This window comes from Lepidochelys olivacea (assembly GCF_965140295.1).
Source record: "Lepidochelys olivacea isolate rLepOli2 genome assembly, chromosome: 3".
Classification (NCBI taxonomy): Eukaryota; Metazoa; Chordata; order Testudines; family Cheloniidae; genus Lepidochelys; species Lepidochelys olivacea.
This window is the reverse complement of record NC_140413.1, coordinates 87,110,889-87,132,933: the sequence shown is the minus strand read 5'-3', so window position 1 is coordinate 87,132,933 and position 22,045 is coordinate 87,110,889. Positions and strand designations below refer to the sequence as shown.

At 41.8% G+C, this 22,045-nt stretch overlaps 1 protein-coding gene across 1 annotated transcript in view; it reads left to right on the top strand.

Moving 5' to 3' along the window:
* The first annotated feature begins 3,045 nt into the window (after positions 1–3,045).
* The window catches only part of LAMA4 (laminin subunit alpha 4), a 153,182-nt gene continuing 134,182 nt past the window's right edge, over positions 3,046–22,045 (top strand). Inside the window, exon 1 of the mRNA XM_084622433.1 lies at positions 3,046–3,608. Within this exon, the coding sequence (XP_084478559.1) occupies positions 3,408–3,608 (201 nt within the window). The 5' untranslated portion in view covers positions 3,046–3,407. The remainder of the gene's footprint in view (positions 3,609–22,045) is intronic.

The window sequence follows — 22,045 nt, the reverse complement described above, 5'->3', positions numbered from 1 at the left end:
ACACTTAATAGAATTTTTTTAGTAAATTACTTCTAATTGCAATTTCATTAATGGCGTATGTACAGTTAATTCAATAGAGAAAGTACACAACACAGTTAAGTTATAGTAACATTATATCTGTAGATAGACTTGCTTTTGAGCCTCATCAATTTGGAAATGGAGTCTTCTAATTTTTTGGAAATGTCCCAGATGTTTTACGTTATTATTATATTGCAGTAGTTGCTTAGAGGCCTCATTCAAGGCCCCACTTTGCTAGGCATTATGCATGCATATAATAAATGATAGTCCCTGCCAAAGGGCTTATAATAGAAGCATCTTCCATGTTTTCTCTAGTGTAGGTAAATGAAGACGGGGGGGTTAATTGTCAATAAATGAGATGACGAGGTCATTTAAATGAAAAGACCTAGCAGTACTAAGCATGCTAATTGGGGTTCTGCAGTAGCTATTCTTCGTTCAGTGCACCCATGCCAAGACCATCACATTCTCAATGTAATTAAGACTACAATCCTGCAAACACTTAGCATTTAACTCTATGGGACCACTTGTGCTGAAAGTTACTCACATGTATGTTTGCAGGATCAAGGCCCAAATTAGCCAGGCATGCAAGTACAACACAACATACCATCACACTCCTTCTCTCTTGCTCTCTTTTCTGCGATGCCCATCACCATAGTATCTTAGCACTTCCCAGGAAAATTAAGGACTGTTAGCCACCCTGTCTCACAAGCAAAATACAAGGGGCTAAACACAAGGGACTAAACTGTGTGCTGCACCTCTGAGGAGACACAGCACGGAAGATGCTGTCCAGGTGGGAGGAAGACAAAGCTGCTAAGCTAGACCCAAGCAAACAATATGTGTTTCACTGCAGCCAGATGCAAAGCTGTACATTCAGGAAGAGAGAATGTAAGCCGGACTTAAACATGTGGGGACTGTATCCTGGGAAGCAGCAACTCTGAAAAAGATTTGGGGATGGGATGGTGGATAGTCAACTGAACATAAGCTCCCAGTGTGACACTGTTGCCAAAAGGCCTAATGCAAACCGTGGATGTATAAACAGGGGAATCTTGAGTATAGATTAGGAGGTTATTTTACCTCTGTATTTGGCACTGGTATGACCACCACTGGAATGTTGTGCCCAGTTCCGGTGCCCACAATTCAAGAAGGATGTTGATAAATTGGAGAGAGTTCAGAGAAAGCCACAAGAACAATTAAAGGCTTAGAAAACATGCCTTATAGTGATAGACTCAAGGAGCATAATCTCTTTATCTTATCAAAGAGAAGGTTAAGAGGTGACTTGATCAGTTTATATGTTCCTACATGGGAAAGAGAAATGTAATCGAGGGCTTTGCAATCTAGCAGACAAGACTATAGCAATCCAATGGCTGGAAGCTGAAGCTAGACAAATTCAGATTAGAATTAAGGCACAAATTTGTAACAGTCGGGGTAATTAACCATTAGATCAATTTACCAAGGAGGTGGATTCTCCATATCTGACAACTTTTAAATCAAGATTGGATGATTTCCTAAAAGTTCAAATAGGAATGTATTTAAGGAAGTTCTATGGACTGTGTTATTATCTTATAATTGATGAGTCTATGAAAGGTAGCTTAAAGCCACCTTTGCGCTGCCTGGATTCTGCCTGCTCTTGGGGGGGAGCTATCTTTCCCCCTGGCTGCTGCACAGCCAAGAACAGCTGTAGTGCTTTGTGCTGCAACCACTGTCGCTTCCTATATGCCTGCAAAAGTTCCCAAATCCCAAAAGCACTTGAAATCACCCACATCTTTATTGAAAGCTCCCTCAGTTGATAATATTTAAAGTAATTTACAAGGGGAGGCAAGAATCTGCTTTCAGGTTGAAGCCTGATAAGTCAATTTCAGTCTGAGGTGAATTAGGGCATCTGTGTTATAAACCACTGAAGAACAAGGTGTATAGTGGTGTGACATACCGGGGTACAATTCAGACCAATGGAGGACTGTGGCACCCGCCCCCTGCAACCTTGGGTGCCTTACAATGCCTTGCTGAAGTTGTTCCCATCTGGGCCACTCACAAACAGACTTCCAGCATGCAAGCCGGACACTGAGCATCTGTGTGTAACTGCAGCCTGCCAACTACACCCTGGTTCTCACCAGTCTTGGTTATACTGCAGACTGACCCCAACATACCCGCAGTCCTGGATCTTCCCCCAGCAATGTATATCCTGTACTGTCCAGCCCTCTCCTGAACAATACAAATATATTAAGTCCGATATTCCTTTAAGGGACCCCGTATGTCACAAATGTATTCAGCACTGAGCCTTACGTGAGGGGGTGCACAGTGATATAATTATATCTGGACCTTGTCCAAAAATCTTGGAAAGGTTACTTAGTCTGATGTAGTCCTCATGAGATTATAGTCAGAAAATAAGAGGTCCGCTATGGATGTGCTTTCATACACTGAAAGCCTTGTTTCTGGGGACTCACAAAGCATCTCTTGAAAAGGAAAACAAGATGCTCTTTGTAAATAAAAGTTCATGTATTTGAGTAATGAAGTCATTTTCCAAAACTGCAGTGAATGATAGTCTTTTGCACAAGCAGACATGAAAATGGGAGGTGAGGCTCAGGAAAAAGGGGGGGGTTTTCAATTAAGCATATTAGCTGGACAGTTTCAATAAGACCCATATCTTCCATTCTCTCACACAAGCATGAAATCTTGATCAACAGAAAAGCCACCTAGCCCTATTAACACTTGGCACATTCTGAATCTTGATCCCCCTGCCAACGCCCATGCTCCCCCTCCCAAGTAGGGACCTCTAAAGTTTTTAATAAATCTGGCACCTTTCTGTCTTTGGCTGAATAAATAAGAAGTGCTAAAAATATAATCATGAGAGTTGATTCTTATTCTGGAGCAGTCAGATTATGTCCTAACTGGGGGGGTGGGAGGGGAGAGTAAAGGTCTGACCTCAGTTTCTGAATGGCAAAGTTTGAGTGGGAGGATCCCAAATCTAAAGGTAAAAAGGAATGATGTGAACATATGAAGGAAGCCAGAGCCCTGAATACAGACTCAGTCTGTATCCTGACAGAGTGGAGATAAGGTGGCTGGGGAGCTGTGGTGCTTTCCTGGAATACAATCTGTGTTTGACACTCTCTGTTTAAGCACTGCCCATCTGCATGTTATTCAGCTGAAGCCTCTAGGGAAAAAGAGGAGCCACAGGCACAGACTGCGAGCGAGGGAGGAAGCAAAAGAGCTTTTCTTTTTTAAATAAGGATCTGGTCAGACTGCCTTGAAGTGCCACATCTGGAAACTGAAAGCTGAGAGAAAGTTAAAATACCTGAGGCACTACTAAACGAAGGGGGGTGGGGGCTGATTGCAGAAGTGCGTAAACAATTACTAAGAAGCTAGAAGACCACTGCTGGATGTAAGGGGAGGAAATGGCTTTGATCTCAGCCTGGCCCCTTGTTTTTCCTATATTATTCTTCTTGGGATGTTTCTTCTCCAGCACTGCCTCAAGCGAGGGCAGCGTTTTTCATTTTGACATTGAAGGTAGCTCAGCGGTCAGCAATCAAGAATCCGCTGTTATCAGAGGGCAGCAGCAGTCAGTTGCTACTGGAAGTTGGGTGCCTTTTGCTGAGGTACAGTAACTCCATTCTCTCTCTAGAGTCTGAGCTTTCTCCTTTCATGTTCTTGTGGTGAAATTCCCATCTGGATAAAGTTAGTTTAATCATTTGAACCTTCAAGTGATATTGTAGTTTTGTGGGGGGATTTTGGACGTTGCATTTCAGGATAAAAGAGAAATTTCAGACTTCAGAATAGACACATGCCCTGCCTGCTTTGAATAAACAGCTGTACTATATAAAGTGGTACTAGCTTAGCATGTCTCTGACTTTCCTGCCAGCATAACTAAATAGGCCTGTCCAAACAGAGTTATTTTACAAGGGTTAATTGTCACAATAGTCACTGGATCCTTAAATTCACTTGGATTTCCAGAAAGAGTTTGCCAAAAAAAAATGTACTATATTACAGAAGTTTTTCTTTTGTCTCTTACATAAAATCCAGCTCTGGAAATTGAGGTTCCTTTTGTGGTTAAAGTTAATAAATCAAAGGGTATGTAGGAAACTGCCTGCAAAGAAAACACCTGCATAGATTTTAAACATTACAGAAAGTATGATAGTAGGACTAATGACAGAAGAAATCAGGAAGTTCCTAAAGTTATTTTGTTGTGGTAAGTTTTCTTGCAATCTTTTCTTCTTGAAGTTACTTTAGACTTCTGGTTTCAGTAAGGCTGCATCTGAGCTGAACTATTTAAAAAAAACTGAGAAGAAAATAAATGACTTCAAGGCACTCTAGAGACAGATCAATGTCGCATGTGTGGGAGATACAAAGTAGGAGGCAAATTAAGTCACCTAAGGTCATGGGAAGGGAAAGAGTAATTGCTCTAGCATAACATCAGAAAATGAGAGAGAAAATGAAAAAGGAGAGATAAGCACAGCTGTGTTGATATCACAGTTATGACACTGATATCTTATGTCATGAAACTAAATGTTTTTACCATGCTTTGATTACTAATGATAATAACCATGAAAGTAAATGTACAGCATCCTGGAAAAAAAATCTTCTGGGACAATAGGGCTTCGATATAAGGCCAAATTTGATTATGCAAACTTCACCCACATTACTGTGCTTCCAAACAGCTGAGGAATCTCAGGAAAGGCCTGCCCACTCCACTACTTCTCTGGGGCGAAATGTGACCTACGTGAGAAAGTGTTGAACCTAAAGTTTGCCCAGCTTAATATGCAGGCAGGGGGGAGCTTGCCTGGGTTTGGATACATTCCATAATGTAGGAAGCACATCTCTTCTCCACAGGCTTGGAATTAGCCACTGGGAAGCAGTATCTCCACCTGTTGCTTACAAAATGGAAAGTCCCTGAATGAATGCTTGATTTAAGAGACAAATGGGTTTTGTAACTGAGTTTCACAGGATAACGAGCATAAGCTTTTAACAGATGAAACTCCTAGCCTTTCTGGGTATAATTACACTGAATGACTCCACAAAACCAGACTGCGTGTGCTTCGTTTAACCTATTGGACTTTACACCAGGAAAGTCCTGAGTGATAGTTTGCACACGGCTTAGGAAAGACACTCTCTGCCACCCCCATTCACGGATGAAGATACATGAAAGGTGTAATTTGTTCTATTTTATTTTATCTTTTAAATAGTTAATATTTGCACTAAGGCCTGATTCACTGAAGCCAATGGAAGTCTTTCCACTCACTTCTGTGGACACTAGATCTGTCCCTAAGCACTGAATCTTACCCCCTGCTCCAATGGTGCAGAGGGCCCTACTTGCAGAACCACTGAGGCTCCATTGTGAGGAATGGGAGCTGGATTTCAGCCCCTACATGATGGAGGTACATGCCCTGTGTGCTTCAGAGCCCAGCTGCATGGCAACTCCCTGTCTGGCCATGTACAGACATTCTTTTGGGGCAGGGCAGGTAGATCTGCTGCTGCATGGATCCACTGCCCAGTGACCCCTGGGTTAGAATTGGTTGCTAGGGCTGGGAAGACTACTCCAGTCCTGAGAATGGAGTAGAGGTCAGAGAGCAGCTCTCTTTCTCTCTGCAGCCTGAGTGAAGAAGACTCCTCCCTCAAGCCCTCACAGATTTCCCTAGCACCAGCCCAACTATTCAGGCTGGGCCTTGGGAACAGGATTTCTCCCTAAGTGTGCATTTTAAAACTAGCCGTTTTGTGAGCTTGAGCTCTTTATCCACAATCAGTGTGAACCACAGTAGAGAATCCCTTACACAGCCCTGCTTGAGTCTACTCCTTAGTCTAAACATTGGCTCAGGCCTATAACTCCCCCAAGCAGACAGAGGCTGCTAGTCATGCTGAACAGTGCCGAATTATACAGCGGGTGGGTTTATGAGGTAGAGTTATAGAACCACAGAATCGTTGTACGTAATGCGTCCTGGTAGACTATGGTGCCAGTGAAGGCCTGTACTTAACCGCAACGCAAACAAACCACAATATAGCCAGAATGTAGGTCTAAACCACAAAGAATTCATGACATTTATTCATGTGGCATTAATACTATACAGAGTTTGCCCTGCAAACCATTCTTATTTAGATAATGCACTGGCAAATATGAAGGATTAGAAATACAGTGGGTGGAACTTCTAAAAATACATACTTTTTTGGCTGGGTTTACATTGGTGTGTTGTTCTTAGATTTTGCTGAGGTTGTGATACTATGAACCTATTGAATAATTGAAGGGAAGCAGAAGAAAGCCTGTGGTACAAGGGAACACACTGGTCAATATTTCTTAGCCTTTTACTTTTCTCCTTTTCCTGATTTGATAACCTAAAAACTAATGGTGAATGGAAGAACTGGTTTTAGAAAAATTTAGAACTAGCTGGAATTTTAGCCTACCTGTGTATCTGATTTGAACCCCAACCCTTTTATGCTTGATACAAGAATATTAAATACCTGAATGTCATGTGAGAGTACTGAATCCCAGTAACTGGACAGACCCTTGAGGACAGGTACCCATACATCTTTATACTCTGCTGTCCTTTTACAAAAAACTCCCCAATAATGCACCGTTCCTAGCTCCATGCAACACATACAACTTCCCTGGAAGAGGAGTGAAACTTTGTTCAGGTCATTCAGGGAGCTCCGGTTAATCCAGGTAGCACGGGTAATGCTAGCAGCAAAGATACAGTGCTGCAAGCTGCAGTGTGGGCTAACCACTTTAGTACAAGCTTCATGGGAAGCATGGGTAAGTACGTGGGTTTTCATGCCGAAGCTCATGCAGTTGCCTCTTCACTGCTATTGTTACCCACACTAGCTACATTAAAGTTAGTATGGGTATGCTTATCCATGCTTCAATCACACCTTGATTTGCAGTGTAGCTGTACCCTAGGAGTCTAGCGTGCTGGTCAGTGTTGTTCATACCGTAATGGACTTTTCCTCCTACACATGGCTTTCCATCCATTTCCTACATTCTTTCTTTCTCTGTAGTTCAGATGCTTCTGTAGTGTTGCTCCCCACTGGCACAGCTAGCTCTGCCATTAATCCTTCCATAGTACAGGATCCAGGGTGTCTTCTTGAAGAATGCAATACCTTCTCGGAAGGGTTTGATTTGAGCAAGTACTGGGTCATGAACTACCAATCAATGGTTCCTTTGAAAGTAATAAGAGAAGTGGGCTAGATTTGCAAGTACTAAGGATGGGAGATTTCCTTCCAAAGTTGGGGCTAGAGAAGAATTTAGCAAAAGGCATCCAGGTGAGAGAGAGGAGCAAAATCAGTAGGGAGAATTTGTATTAGGAAAGTAAACATGAGTATAAATAGGGTCGCTGGGATTCTGTTTCTGAGACTGAGCCTAGACATTGCTGTTCATAGGCATGTTAGGAAGATAGGTATGAAAAACACACTTAAAAGCATCAGAACTTTTAGTGGCTTATTCAAACCTTTCAATAATTTTAGATTCCCTAGCGCATGAATGAGGTGAGGGGAAAAGCATCACAATACAGGAAGGGGGGGATGTATGGACAGAGAGCAGTTTGCACAGGGCCAAATTAATCTTTTGTGTTACTATGCTGAAGTTAATGGATTTAGGCCAGGAATTATTTTTGCCAAATGTAAAAAATTTAAAATATTTTATTGGAAAGGTTCTGCTTAGAGACAGCCAATTTTTGAATACATCAGTGTTTGAGAACAATTGGGTTATGGTTTGGACAGTTACAAAAGTCAGACACCTTTTGCAAAAGTGAGACCTTGGTCTACATTCAAATTTCACACACTGATTTTGGGGTGTCCAGGTCTGGGAGCATAGTGTGGATCCATCTCTATTCTAGTAACAACCCAGACAAGATAAAAAAAAAAAAATCAGGATTCAGCTCTGTGAAGAGGTAGTTAGTTACCAACATGTAATAAAACCGTTTAAAAATAAGTAGAATATGTGTTAGAATTTGATCTGCAGACTGACAAGCAGATTTCTTTTGAGCTCTGTGGTTGTATTTTTCAGTGGTTTTCATTTATAGAGCCCCATAAATGCGAACAGTGCTTTGCAAAACACTGGAATTGTTTGTAATCTAAGACAGACAAACATTAAACATTGGACAATGGTTCAGGTGTCTGAATGGACACATGGCCCTGATTCAGCGTTGCCCTGAACTTGGTGTAGTTATTTAACCCAGTGCAATGTGAGGTTAAATGCTTCTGGTCCAGAATGATAACATTTTACATCTACCAGGCACTGGTGTTAATGATTATATAAGGTGTAGAGCAATGGTGAATGGGGCCCAACACTGCTGAGGAACTCAGTGTAGGAAGGATTAGTGGAAGAAGGGGGCTGTAAGGAAGGATTCGAAGGAGTGGTGTTGGACTACTGAGCAAGAAAAGACAAAGTGTATGCCAAACATGGGGAATGGCAGGAAAGAAGGGAGGAAGCAACAGTGGGAGATGAAGGGAGCTGTATAGAGACAGACCTGAGAAAAGCAAGAGGCATCATAGGAGGCACTGACAACAGAGATGTAGGGAGTAATGAAATTATGTGCATCTTAGTAGTACAGACAAAGGTGACTGAACTTGCTGCAGTAGGAGAGGAAGCCAGCTCAGGGTTTTGGGGGAGGAGGGGTGATATCATAGGAGTAATAGGGAAAGGAGATTACTTTCAGCAACAGCATTTTTGATAGACTAGAGAGCAGAAAGGTGCCATGGGAGAGAGAGATCCCGTGAGGAAAAGCTTACAGTAGTTGAGGCAAAAGGAGCCAATGACTGCCATCAAAATAGGAAGAGTAGTACTTCTTATAAAGTTCTGGCTGGCAATGAAAGCCCACACCTTAAAATAATAATGAAATGATGTATTTGACAGCAGTTCATTCCCATATTTGACTTATCCCAATATCCTTTGGCCTAAATTCCCAAAAGCTTCTAGTGATATTTTGGATGCTTCATTTTTGGGCACCCAAGTAAAGAGGCCTGATTTTTTATAAAGTGATGACCAAAAATAGCTGGACCAAAAATAGGTAAACCCTTCTGAAAATCAGGCCCCTTTGTCAGGCATCTGAATTTAGGTATTCAGAAATTGGGGTACTCAAAAATCACTTGAAAACGTAGGCCTCAAAGTAACTATAATCAAAAGTGCCATTCCCAGCAATAAAAATTGGCATGGAAAGACTTAGGGACCTTTTTGGTGGAAACATAGTTTGATCCCTGCTTTTGGTATGCGTCCATTTCAAACAAACCAAAAGGGTTTTTAACCTGACAAAGATCTTTACATTTTTTTGACTAGTGGGAGCTCACTGTGTAAAAAGCAAATCTTGTAATGAGTTTCATTTCAGACCCTCAAGGGTTATGTTAGGTTAACTACCATAATGGGTAATTTGGATTTTTTGCTGCTGTTTGTTCCTGGTGTGACAGGGTTATGTTCTGAGAAAAGTCCATTAATGATGAGGATGTTTAACTGCAGATGTTTGCACTTCCAACTTAAGTTTCTCATCAAAGTTTTAATGAAAATCAGCTGCAGGAGAGAAGCAGCCAGCCCAAAATCCCTTAAATCATGAAAAATCCCTTAAATCATGAAGCAAATGGAATTAGAGGACTGAGTGGATAGTGGGAAAAGTTGTGTGTTTCAAGTTTAGTCAAGAAGATGAGAGTCTGTGCTTAAAATGTAACCAGCAAAATAAAATGAGCTAAACTTTACTGTAGCTAACAGAGACTTGGAATAACAGAGACTTGGTGGGATAACTCACATGACTGGAGTACTGTCATGGATGGATATAAGCTGTTCAGGAAGGACAAGCAGGGCAGAAAAGGTGGGAGAGTTGCACTGTATGTAAGAGAGCAGTATGACTGCTCAGAGCTCAAGTATGATACTGCAGAAAAACCTGAGAGTCTCTGGATTAAATTTAGAAGTGTGAGCAACAAGGGTGATGTCGTGGTGGGAGTCTACTATAGACCACCGGACCAGGGGTATGAGGTGGACGAGGCTTTTTCTGGCAACTAACAGAAGTTACAAGATTGCAGGCTCTGGTTCTCATGGGAGACTTCAATCACCCTGATATCTGCTGGGAGAGCAATACAGTGGTGCACAGACAATCCAGGAAGTTTTTGGAAAATGTAGGGGACAATTTCCTGGTGCAAGTGCTGGAGGAACCAACTAGGAGCAGAGCTCTTCTTGACCTGCTGCTCACAAACTGGGAAGAATTAGTAGCGGAAGCAAAAGTGGATGGGAACGTGGGAGGCAGTGACCATGAGATGGTCAAGTTCAGGATCCTGACACAAGGAAGAAAGGAAAGCAGCAGAATACGGACCCTGGACTTCAGAAAAGCAGACTTTGACTCCCTCAGGGAACTGATGGGAAAGATCCCCTGGGAGAATAACATGAGGGAGAAAGGAGTCCAGGAGAGCTGGCTGTATTTTAAAGAATCCTTATTGAGGTTACAGGGACAAACCATCCCAATGTGTAGAAAGAATAGTGAATATGGCAGGTGACCAGCTTGGCTTAACAGTGAAATCCTTGCTGATCTTAAATACAAAAAAGAAGCTTACAAGAAGTGGAAGATTGGACAAATGACCAGGGAAGAGTATAAAAATATTGCTCGGGCTTGCAGGAGTGAAATCAGGAAGGCCAAATCACACCTGGAGTTGCAGCTAGCAAGAGATGTTAAGAGTAACAAGAAGGGTTTCTTCAGGTATGTTAGCAACAAGAAGAAAGTCAAGGAAAATGTGGGCCCCTTACTGAATGAGGGAGGCAACCTAGTGACAGAGGATGTGGAAAAAGCTAATGTACTCAATGCTTTTTTTGCCTTTGTCTTCATGAACAAGGTCAGCTCCCAAACTACTGCACTGGGCAGCACAGCATGGGGAGGAGGTGACCAGCCCTCTGTGGAGAAAGAAGTGATTCGGGACTATTTAGAAAAGCTGGACGTGCACAAGTCCACGGGGCCGGATGCATTGCATCCAAGAGTGCTAAAGGAGTTGGTGGATGTGATTGCAGAGCCATTAGCCATTATCTTTGAAAACTCCTGGCGATCGGGGGAAGTCCCAGACGACTGGAAAAAGGCTAATGTAGTGCCCATCTTTAAAAAAGGGAAGAAGGAGGATCCTGGGAACTACAGGCCAGTCAGCCTCACCTCAGTCCCAGGAAAAATCATGGAGCAGCTCCTCAAGGAATCAATTCTGAAGCACTTAGACAAGAGGAAAGTGATCAGGAACAATCAGCATGGATTCACCAAGGGAAAGTCATGCCTGACTAATCTAATTGCTTTCTATGACGAGATAACTGGTTCTGTGGATGAAGGGAAAGCAGTGGACGTGTTGTTCCTTGACTTTAGCAAAGCTTTTGATATGGTCTCCCACAGTATTCTTGCCAGCAAGTTAAAGAAGTATGGGCGGGATGAATGGACTATAAGGTGGATAGAAAGCTGGCTAGGTTGTCGGGCTCAACGGGTAGTGATCAATGGCTCCATGTCTAGTTGGCAGCCGGTATCAAGTGGAGTGCCCCAAGGGTCGGTCCTGGGGCCAGTTTTGTTCAATATCTTCATAAATGATCTGGAGGTTGGTGTGGATTGCACCCTCAGCAAGTTTGCAGATGACACTAAACTGGGAGGAGAGGTAGATACGCTGGAGGGTAGGGATAGGACACAGAGGGACCTAGACAAATTGGAGGTTTGGGCCAAAAGAAATCTGATGAGGTTCAACAAGGACAAGTGCAGAGTCCTGCACTTAGGACGGAAGAATCCAATGCACCGCTACAGACTAGGGACCGAATGGCTAGGCAGCAGTTCTGGTCTAGGGGTGACAGTGGACGAGAAGCTGGATATGAGTCAACAGTGTGCCCTTGTTGCCAAGAAGGCCAATGGCATTTTGGGATGTATAAGTAGGGGCATTGCCAGCAGATCGAGGGACGTGATCGTTCCCCTCTATTCGACACTGGTGAGGCCTCATCTGGAGTACTGTGTCCAGTTTTGGGCCCCACACTACAAGAAGCATGTGGAAAAATTGGAAAGAGTCCAGCGGAGGGCAACAAAAATTATTAGGGGACTGGAACACATGACTTATGAGGAGAGGCTGAGGGAACTGGGGATGTTTAGTCTATGGAAGAGAAGAATGAGGGGGGATTTGATAGCTGCTTTCAACTACCTGAAAGGGGGTTCTAACGAGGATGGATCTAGACTCTTCTCAGTGGTAGCTGATGACAGAACAAGGAGTAATGGTCTCAAGTTGCAGTGGGGGAGATTTAGGTTGGATATTAGGAAAAACTTTTTCACTAGGAGGGTGGTGAAACACTGGAATGCATTACCTAGGGAGGTGGTGGAATCTCCTTTCTTAGAAGTTTTTAAGGTCAGGCTTGACAAAGCCCTGGCTGGGATGATTTAATTGGGGATCGGTCCTACTTTGAGCAGGGGGTTGGACTAGATGACCTCCTGAGGTCCCTTCCAACCCTGATATTCTATGATTTCTATGATTTCTAACCAAATGTTGGGGAAGTACCAGTGAAATGCTCAAACTTATTCAGGGGCACACAAACAATAAAAGGAGTTTTATGTCCACTCTTATTCATGGGCAAGGGAAGGACTAGAAGGAATTAAAGGGTCAGTTTTATTAATGGGCATGGTAAGCAATACAAGGATGAGCATGTCAGGGAGAGTGATATAACCTGATTTTAAATGGTGCCAAGCAACCACAGCTGCCATGATTCTAATTGGATTTTTTGTTGCTCAACAGCTGTAAAAATATGACCAATACCTTTAAACTGAGTGATTTGTGATAAATATGCCTAAATATTGATGGGAGAGATGGGCTCAAATTTTATTCTGGATCCAAATTTTAAACCCCTTAAAGTTTAGGAACATTCCAATCTGGGTTTTACTAAAGATTGATTGCAAAATTTGGATCAGGATCCCAGTTCATTTATAAACACTACCCAAATTCAGGAGTGTTTGGATCTGGCATTCTGATTCTAATGCAAACTGTAACCTTGTCAATCCACCAGCTTTACACTACTCTCTTCTTGATGCCTCATTCTTTGTCAACAAAAGACCACCAGAAATTATCCTCGCATTCCAAATGTATATATTGAGCAATTTGAATTGTTTTATGATAAAAGAATGCACTAAATTTGATCTGTTTGTTGTTCATATTTGTTTGAAATATCCAAATAATTCTTTAGATGTTTCTTTTCTCAAAACAAACATAGCAGGGCTCCATTTTTCTGAAAACAAACAAAAAATAGTGCCAGAAGCCCAGCTCTCATCCCAAATCTGACCTTTACAACAACAAACAATGGAGGAAAACACACTTAGGTATGGAAGCAGATTTCAATTCCCAGTTTACAATGTGTTACGCACAACAGTAAACATTATTTTGTGAGGGCTTGCTCCAAAGCCTCTGGAAGTCAGTGGAAAGACTCTGATTGGCCCCTAAATGATGAAGAACACTTTCATGGTGTTCTTTTAACATAACAAAATGTTAGTTCCAAATTTGTTTCTATAATTAATCAAAAAACTAAATCTGCTGTAACAAACTCTGTCAAAACCAACAATTTTAAGTAAGATTTGTAAATTGTGAGATATGCTTAACCCCTACACTTGTACTAATTAGCCAAGGATGACCTCTCTGCTGGTATTCCCCATAGATATCAGATGGGAAGGGTGTCAATTAGATCCAGCAAGTGAGTGTGTGGCGGAGCAGCAGCTCCTAGACAAAAAGGAAGGGTGACACATTGGGTGGAATGTCAGATGGAGAGGACCCAGTGGACTGGGAGGCAGGAAGCTAAAAAGAGGACTAGCTGTGAGGTTGGAGGGGAGAGAGTATGAATGGAAAGATGGATAGCTAGATGTTGCATCGTTAACCCAGTATTTCTAAATACCAAGAAGCCAAAAGATATGAGGTCGTTTTTGTTTTAAATGGGATTAACCTTTTCTTTACGCATTAACAATGATCATTTTTAGCTAAAGTGTCTGGATTGTTTTTGCCATTTTGGCTGAGTCAGCCTATTACAAACCTTGGCTCCATGTAATAATACCCTTATTATCCCCCTACTATGATTCCTGTCACTTTTAGTAGAGGTTCAAGGGGATGGGAGGGGGGAGGAGCAGGAAACTTCCTCTTGCCTGATTTTGCTGTAAGCTAGTCATGACTTGTTAGGGCTGGTCAGACCACAGGTTAAGTCCTGACTAGAGCAGAGGCAAAGCTTTTTCAGTCGATGACGCTTTTTTGGGGAACTCCTCCCAGGGCCAATACAATACCATCTACTTGCCCACTCAGAGAGAACCATCCATTCATGGATCTCCCCCATTCCATGCAGAAGAAGAATTCTGTCACCTCCTCAGCACCATGTATACTCTCCTCCAGATCCAGTGTAAACCTCACTGTAGAGCCTGGAGTTGCTCAGGACACATCTTCCCCTTCTGTATCACATAGATTCCCTGGAAAAGATAATACAGCCTGAGAATTATAGAGTCTCCGAGAGTCCTTGGGGATGCAGATCCATCGGAACCATGCTGCCAGGGAGGTGGGAGGAAGGGAAGGCAAAATCACAGGGGCTTCATGTAATGGATCTGGCCTCTGCGGATCCCATAGATTCTACCAGGTTTGGGGTGGGCTACTTGGTCTTTTACACCATCCTCTAGTGCAGTGGTTCCCAAACCTGGGGATTCACGAAATGTTACAGGGGGTTCTCGGGAAAAAATTCCCTAATGGCGGACAGAACTGTCCATAGGGATCCCGGGCAGCACGGGGCCAGCAGCCCAGAGCCTTGGGGACTTCCAAGAGCTAAGCAGATCAAAGCAAGCATATCTATCACACTGAGGATATTTAAACTTCAAGACTCCTTATACGAAATGGAAAGGGAGGTGGATATTTTTTGTTGTTTTTAAATTAAATAGGGTGTTAGTGTTGTTTTTAAATTATTATGAAGAACAAGTTTAAGCTTTGTTGTAACGTGCATTGTTTGCCTGAACTGCTCAAGACCTGAATCCTTGTGTAGAAGGAACTCTTTGAGTTGGCTTCTTAAATACCTTCATGCTGTTTCACACCTGATACTCCTTGATGAAACATAGGAGCCAGAGGCACCAGGATTGGGGAGTGACGAGGGTCACATGCTGCCCCCAAGTCGGTGCCCCCACGGCAGGTCCCTCCCCTTTTTTTCTGATGGCCCCCGCGGCCCACCCTCTTTTCCAGCGGTGCCCCCCCAGGCCCCAGGGTGCACGGGAGCTTTGTCCCCGCACCACTTTTTTCTACTGGAGCCTCTGATAGGAGCCTTGTCTTATAACATGCTTAATTAAAAGTCATACAAGCTACAAAAGTGAGATCTTGGAAAAGTGTTACCATTTTCATAATGTAATAAAATACTGTAATGATAAATAATAATAAATAGTGTGTACTAAGCATGTCATAAAAACAAATTTTATATTTCCAAGATCACTGCTTTTATAATTTATGCTGAGGTAAGGGAGAAAATCTCTGGAAATATTCATTTTTAGGAGTGGGTTCACGAGACTTGACATTTTAGTGAAAGGGGTTCGTGGGTTGTTAAAGTTTGAGAACCACTGCTCTAGTGGAATAATAAGGGGAGGGATCTCTGTGGGGACACCATAGGTCCCCTAAATTACCTTTGCTAATCACTTTCATGGCATGAATCATAGAATATCAGGATTAGAAGGGACCTCAGGAGGTCATCTAGTCTAACTCCATGCTCAAAGCAGGACTAATCCCCAGTTTTTGCCCTATATCCCTAAATGGCCCCCCTTAAGAATTGAACTCACAACCCTGGGTTTAGCAGGCTAATGCTCAAACCACTGAGCTATCCCTCCACTGTTCAATGCTACAAGTCCACAGTGGTTTATTCCTGACTTCTATGGTCACCTTCCTTTATTTTGTTTATTTTTCAGGGGAAGGAAAACAGATTAGTTGAGGGGCTGTTTGTTTACTTTTGAACCTGATATTCCCTTTCACCCTTTCTTTGAGCCAGCGAGGAACTGATTACATCTCTAGTGTGGTAGCCTTCATACTAGAATTTTTGACTGTGTTTTGCATTGTGTTTTAATGTTTTGCATTGTGGCTTCCATTTGGTGCTTACAGGCCTTGCAATAACTATCTTATCTATTGGTTAAATAATTAAGCAACTCTAAACAAAATTTCAGTCACCCATAGTGGCCTTACTTGGATTTTACCTTCTTGTTATCCAATGTTCTCATGGTAAATACAATAATATCTGCAGTAAATGCCTCTTAGGCATACTAATATTTGAAAATATATATTGCTTATATATATATATTGCTTCAGTGGTCCTGGACATCTGGAAGTGTGTGGGTTGTAAGCATGTAGTTGATAACTATAGTTTTACGTCTAGCTTGTCCTATGGACTAACATGAAAAAAAATGACTCAATTATTCATTTCTTTTTTTTTTAACAGAATGACGCAAAATTATTTATGTCTTTCTTGTAGTTTATTCAAGGGAAACAAAATGAACATTTGTTAAGAGAGGTTTGGACCATCTGCGTTGCCAAACTTAGCAGTATTTCTGTTTGCCACAGTGCATATATATTACAACAAGTTTTATACTTACTAGCTGTAGAAAAAATAAATTAGTGCTGAGGCTTGGTATTAAATTATCTTTAGCTAGCTTGCAGCCAGCTAAAACATTTTAGCTCTTCGCCTTTGTGGGAAAGAATGCCTTTTAAGTTAAGGCTTTGTGTTTCCCACTTTATATGGTAAAAATGACTGTGCACTTTTATGAAGAATGCCTAGCCAAGAACTGTTTACATTGGAACCAACCCCATCTCTAAATCAGCCTCTGTTACTGAATGGTATTTTGTTTTCCATATGGATTGAGGAAGGGTAATAGTGTGGAAACGAGCAATGGATGAGGTTTTCAAAGTTAAATGCAATTATTTGACCAGAACGACAGATAATTTTGTTGCTTTAAATCAGACCATTTTACTTTTTATTATCATTTCCCTTTACAGCACACAACTATTCTGGTACCACTATGACAGAGATATGCACAGGCAGACCTTTCTCAAGGGTTTACAGAGTCCCATAGGTCTGTTTTGTAATTCCACGCTTACTAACGTGAAAATATCAAATAAACAAATAGATTATATATAGATATATGTAGATAGAGATATGATTTTTCTCACAAGACAATATTTTCAATAAATTAGAATGTAAAATGTTTGGGAAAATTGAGATGTTAAAGCATAGCTGAAAGGAAATAGCAGCTGAGCCCCCTAATTTAAACGTTGGTAAGAAAGCAGGATTCATGCTTCATGGTATAATCAAATAAGTTATGAAACGCATTTGAAAACAAGGTTGTCAGTTACACTGGCAGCCATCTTAAGAAGTGGCATCATTTGCCACATTAGCATAACAGTAGTCAATTGCCAAAAGCCCCAGTATGGCTGTGCAATTCCCACAGTAGCTAGAAGCTGAACCTACTAATCAGTAGCTGATACAGAAGGTGATAAGCAGAGGAGGCACCAGCTAGATCCTAGCTACTGAGAAAGGGAAGGGTGCCGCTGGACTTCTTATCATGGTCCTGTCCCTAGATATTGTGCAGGGCTTCCATCTTTCTATCTACCCAAGGTTCTTGTGTGGCCCCCGTTGTTTTAGTATCTGAGCATTTCACAAACTTTATTTATCCTCACAATGTCACATGAGGTAGGGAAGTGCTATTATCCCCATTTTACGAATAAGGAGCTGAAGCCCAGAGGCCCAGATCCACAAAGGGACTTAGGTACTTTAGTCCTGTTTTTAGGCCCCATTGCAATCCACAAAACTCCCATGCAGCTGCCAGCTAACCCTATAAGCACCTAAACTCGCTTAGCGCCTACATCGTTGCAGCAAAAGTTCCCCCTGTGCCTATGTTTCTGCCTCTGGACATGTGCACTGCTGCCTCTCTCTAGGTGTCCAAGCAACTATCTCCAGCCTAAATCCCAGAGTGATTCATGAATGTAAGTGCCGCCTAAGTTGCATGTGGGTCCTGAGCCAGTAGGCATTCTCAGAGGCCACCTAACTCCACAAAACCGCTGGGGAGTGTGCAGCACAAGGAATTCCTCCCTTTAGCCCAGTGGTCAGGGTACAGACCTGAGATGCAGGAGACTCCCAGTTCAAGTCCTGCTGAGGAGAAAAGATTTGAACAGGGATCTGCCCCTTCTCAAGTGAGTGCCCCCTCCCACTGTTTGGTGTGGAGTTAGACAGCCTCTGAGCACACCTACTGGCTCAAGCCCTGCATGTGAACTAAGTAGCCAAACACTTATCTTCCCCAGTTCGTGAATCATGGGTCTAGAACCCAGGTCTGCAGAGCCTGGGACAGCTGACATTGACCCCAGGAGGCCAGATAGAGCATTGGCAGTCACTCCTCAGAGTTGAGAGAAAGGAGTAGGAAGAAGCCTAGGGAAAACAGCAGCAAGGGTGAGACTGCATGGACCTTAGCTGCTGATTGTTGGGTCCCTAGGCTGGCACCCAGTGTAGAGGGTGGGCCTGGGTTCCCTACCAGCAACTGGGGAAGTGTTGCAGATGGGGCGGTGGACTTTGAAGACTGCCTGAGGCAGTTTGTTTAGACAGACTTGGATACGGTGAAAGAAAATTGTGCAGTGACAGTGCTTTCTCTTTAGCAAGATGAATATTTAGCTGGCAAAAAACGTGAGTTTACCTCTGCAAATTAAGCAACACATAATATGTGTATAATTTGCTATTTATGTAATTTGTGTAATTTCTTTAGTTTACAATCTAATTAAATGTCATTCGGATTGAGATACCTGTCACGATAAATGGATAAGAAAAGATTACAGTCTTGTGGACAAAAAACACTACAAACTTTTTCTTCGCTCCTAATCTGCAGCATAAATGAAGCAGAGAGAAAGATCAAAGTCCAGGGAGACTGTTCAGTAATTTAGTGAGATACAATACAATAGGGCGGGTTTTTTTTTAAATAAAATGTACCATCAATAATGGTTTGGACACTAAAATCTGGGAAATGTGTCGTTCCCGAAATGTTCACATTTTTAAAAATAAACTAATTCACACATAATAAATTTACATATAATTTCAGTTCACCAACATTTACCAAAATGAAGGCTAAAACAAAGTAGCTTTTATCACACTGACTACTCTCTAACAGCTGTACTGCCTTATTACCAAGGCTACTTAATTGTCTAGCTATGATGTCAATACAGAATTAATTTCTTCAGTAATCATAGTTACAATGTGACCTTTCTAGTTCAAAGAATGGGATACTGTAGAACAGAGGTAATGAAGGCTTATAAATAGAGCCTACAGGAAATGGGGAAGCAAGCTTGATTGTTTTTAATTCACCAGGTTTGTAAGGCTTGGAAACTCAAATTAATTTAGGTGAAGCCAATGAAGAAGAAATAAAAACTCTGAGAGCAAGTGTCTACTCTTGGTCACAGTGGTGTAACAATGAAGTAATTCTGCCGTGTAGATTCTGGCCCTTTGCATTGCTTTTTGTAGTTATTTTGATGTTATACTGTAGTCAACACACTGGGATGTTTGTGGCTTTCTAGGGGAATGTCTACACTGAAAAAAAAATGCATCAGCAAGTCTCAGAGACCAGGTCAACTAACTGGGGCTTGCACTATGGGGCTAAAATAGCAATGTAAATGTTCCTGCTTGGGCTGGAGCCCGGGCTTTGAGAGTAGTGAAGGGAGGTAGATCTCAGAGACCAGGCTCCATCCCGCATAGAAACATCTTTTTGCACAAGCCCAATGAGCCCAAATTAGTTAACTTGGGCTCAGAGACTCATTGCCATGGGTGGCTTTTTTGCAGTTTAGATATTCCCTCAGGATCTAATACTGCAATACCCAGAGAGGGAAAACTCCCACAGAAGTTTCATTTTATTGGGACTGCAGAATCAGGTCCAGAGAGAGCCTGAAAATACTACTACTTCCTAACTTGGATCCCATTAATTTCTTCTTTAACTGAAATTATACTTAAATGCAGTTTGAAAATCCATAAAAGAGCCATCAAAATGAACGAAGGAGATCTTAAAAACTGGTTAGAGTTGCACTGTCTCATTGAAGCATCCATCACAAAATCCTTCATCCTAGACACCAGGGCTGGGATGAGACGTGCTGAAGAAGGTAGGCAGGTAAGCAGAAAGGGTGTCAGTACAACACTGGTTCTGAGAGGCATAGGCAGGGGAGAGATTACTGTTCTTCATTTAAAATTCCCAGTCCTCATTTGTTTTATCAAGGGAAAAAATAAATTCTTTAAAATGTTCTATTGAACTAAAATAAAATACAAAATGGCTGATACTTCAACTGTAGTTCACGGCTAAGTGCTCTCTTCATTGATTTCTGTGTAGAATGAGTTTGTCCATATCCTAATTTCCCTCACTTCCTAGACCACGACTGCCTATGCAATAAAGAAAGCAGAATTTGGTCCAAAACATTCAAAAAAAGAAAACCCCCAATCCCATTCGCACGTTTACAAGTGAAATACTTAACACTAAAATGTTAAGTGTGTGCTTAATTCTTTCTCTCTCTGTTTACCTTCAAGCTAAACCTGAGCTAGATTCACAGGCCTGTCAAGCTTGGATAACAAAAAGGTTGGAGGTCATTCTTAAAAGACCCTCAATTTCTATAGTCCAATTTATTCCTTAGACAGTATGGAGAGAAGGGAACTTTAAAATAAGATGGAGCTAGGCCAAGCAATGCTGTGTAAGTGAGCAAAAGAATCTTAAAGTTGATCTGCTATTCTAACTGAAAGCCAGTGAGGTGCTTTCAGCATTGGATTAAGATGATTGGAGGTCCTGGATCTGATGAACAGTTTAGCTGCCAAGTTTTGTACTAGCTGTAGACATTGGAAAGAACTAGTCAGAACTGCGATTACTACTGAATTAAAGTAGTCACAAATGGAAAGTTATGATATCGTGAATTAGAGTCTTGGTATTGGATCAGGCCATTGGTTAGATCCTTCAGTTACATCGGTTACATAGAAAAAGGGGAACTAATCTTGTGAGCACTCTTTGTGGAGGACTCCCACTGGAGCCAATGGAAGTTCTGCTAGAAGAGCACTTGCAGGCTTGAGTCCATAGAATATACCAGGCTGGATCAAAGATGAGTAGTTTTTCATTCAGAGGAATAGAAAACTCCATATAATATATGTGCCAATTCCATATACTGCATAACAGCGGGAAAATTCTTCACTGACTCCTAAATATGCCTAAGGTCACCCAGAAGACAAGTAGCAGAGTCAAGAATAGAACCCAGATCTCCTGAGTCAGTCTAGTGCTCTAGCCACTAGGCCACACTACTTCAACAAAGTGTGTGTTTAGTTTATACAAAACACAAAGGATGACTTGGGGCTGAAGATACAACCAATGGGCCAGTTTCCATAATCCTTAATATTTGCTTAAGGACAAAAGAATTTGACCTATTTTTAGTTATTAAATATTTAATACTTAGAGTATGGTAGATACTTGAGACATAAAAAATATTGTCTTAATCCCCCCTAAAACTTACAAAGTAAGGCATCAAACATTAATGCATCTTATGAATCTGATTAATCCCACTAAACTCAATGGGACTACCTGCGTACATAAAATTATTCATCTGACCCACATTCATACATACAGAACTGGGCCCTATATGAGGACCTGACCCAACATGGTAAAGCAAACAGAAGGGAGTAGGTAGGGAGAGTAGGGTACAAGTTTACAGATGCAAATTAATGAGTTTAATCAACTGTTCAGTGAGTATCTTGAAACTGCTTGTTATGTTAATTTTAAAATTAATATGATTTGTTTTTGTGCAGGGAATTAATGGGATAGAGATGATGGGAATGTCATGAAGTGGATGAGTTAGTAGAACCAAAGGGAAAAGGAGAGATGGGAAGGGGGGAAAAAGAAAGAGCAAAGTAGGATGGGTGGAGAGGAATCCAGTGAGCAAGGAGAGTGATGCAGCAGCAGCAGGACTATGGAAGTTGGAGAGGGGCAGTAGATCAACAACCAATCAGCATAATGTCCAAACACTAGTAAAGCAGGACAGCCATTAATAGAAACAACCCAGGAGAAATACAGAGGCCTCCCCTGAAGTGGGC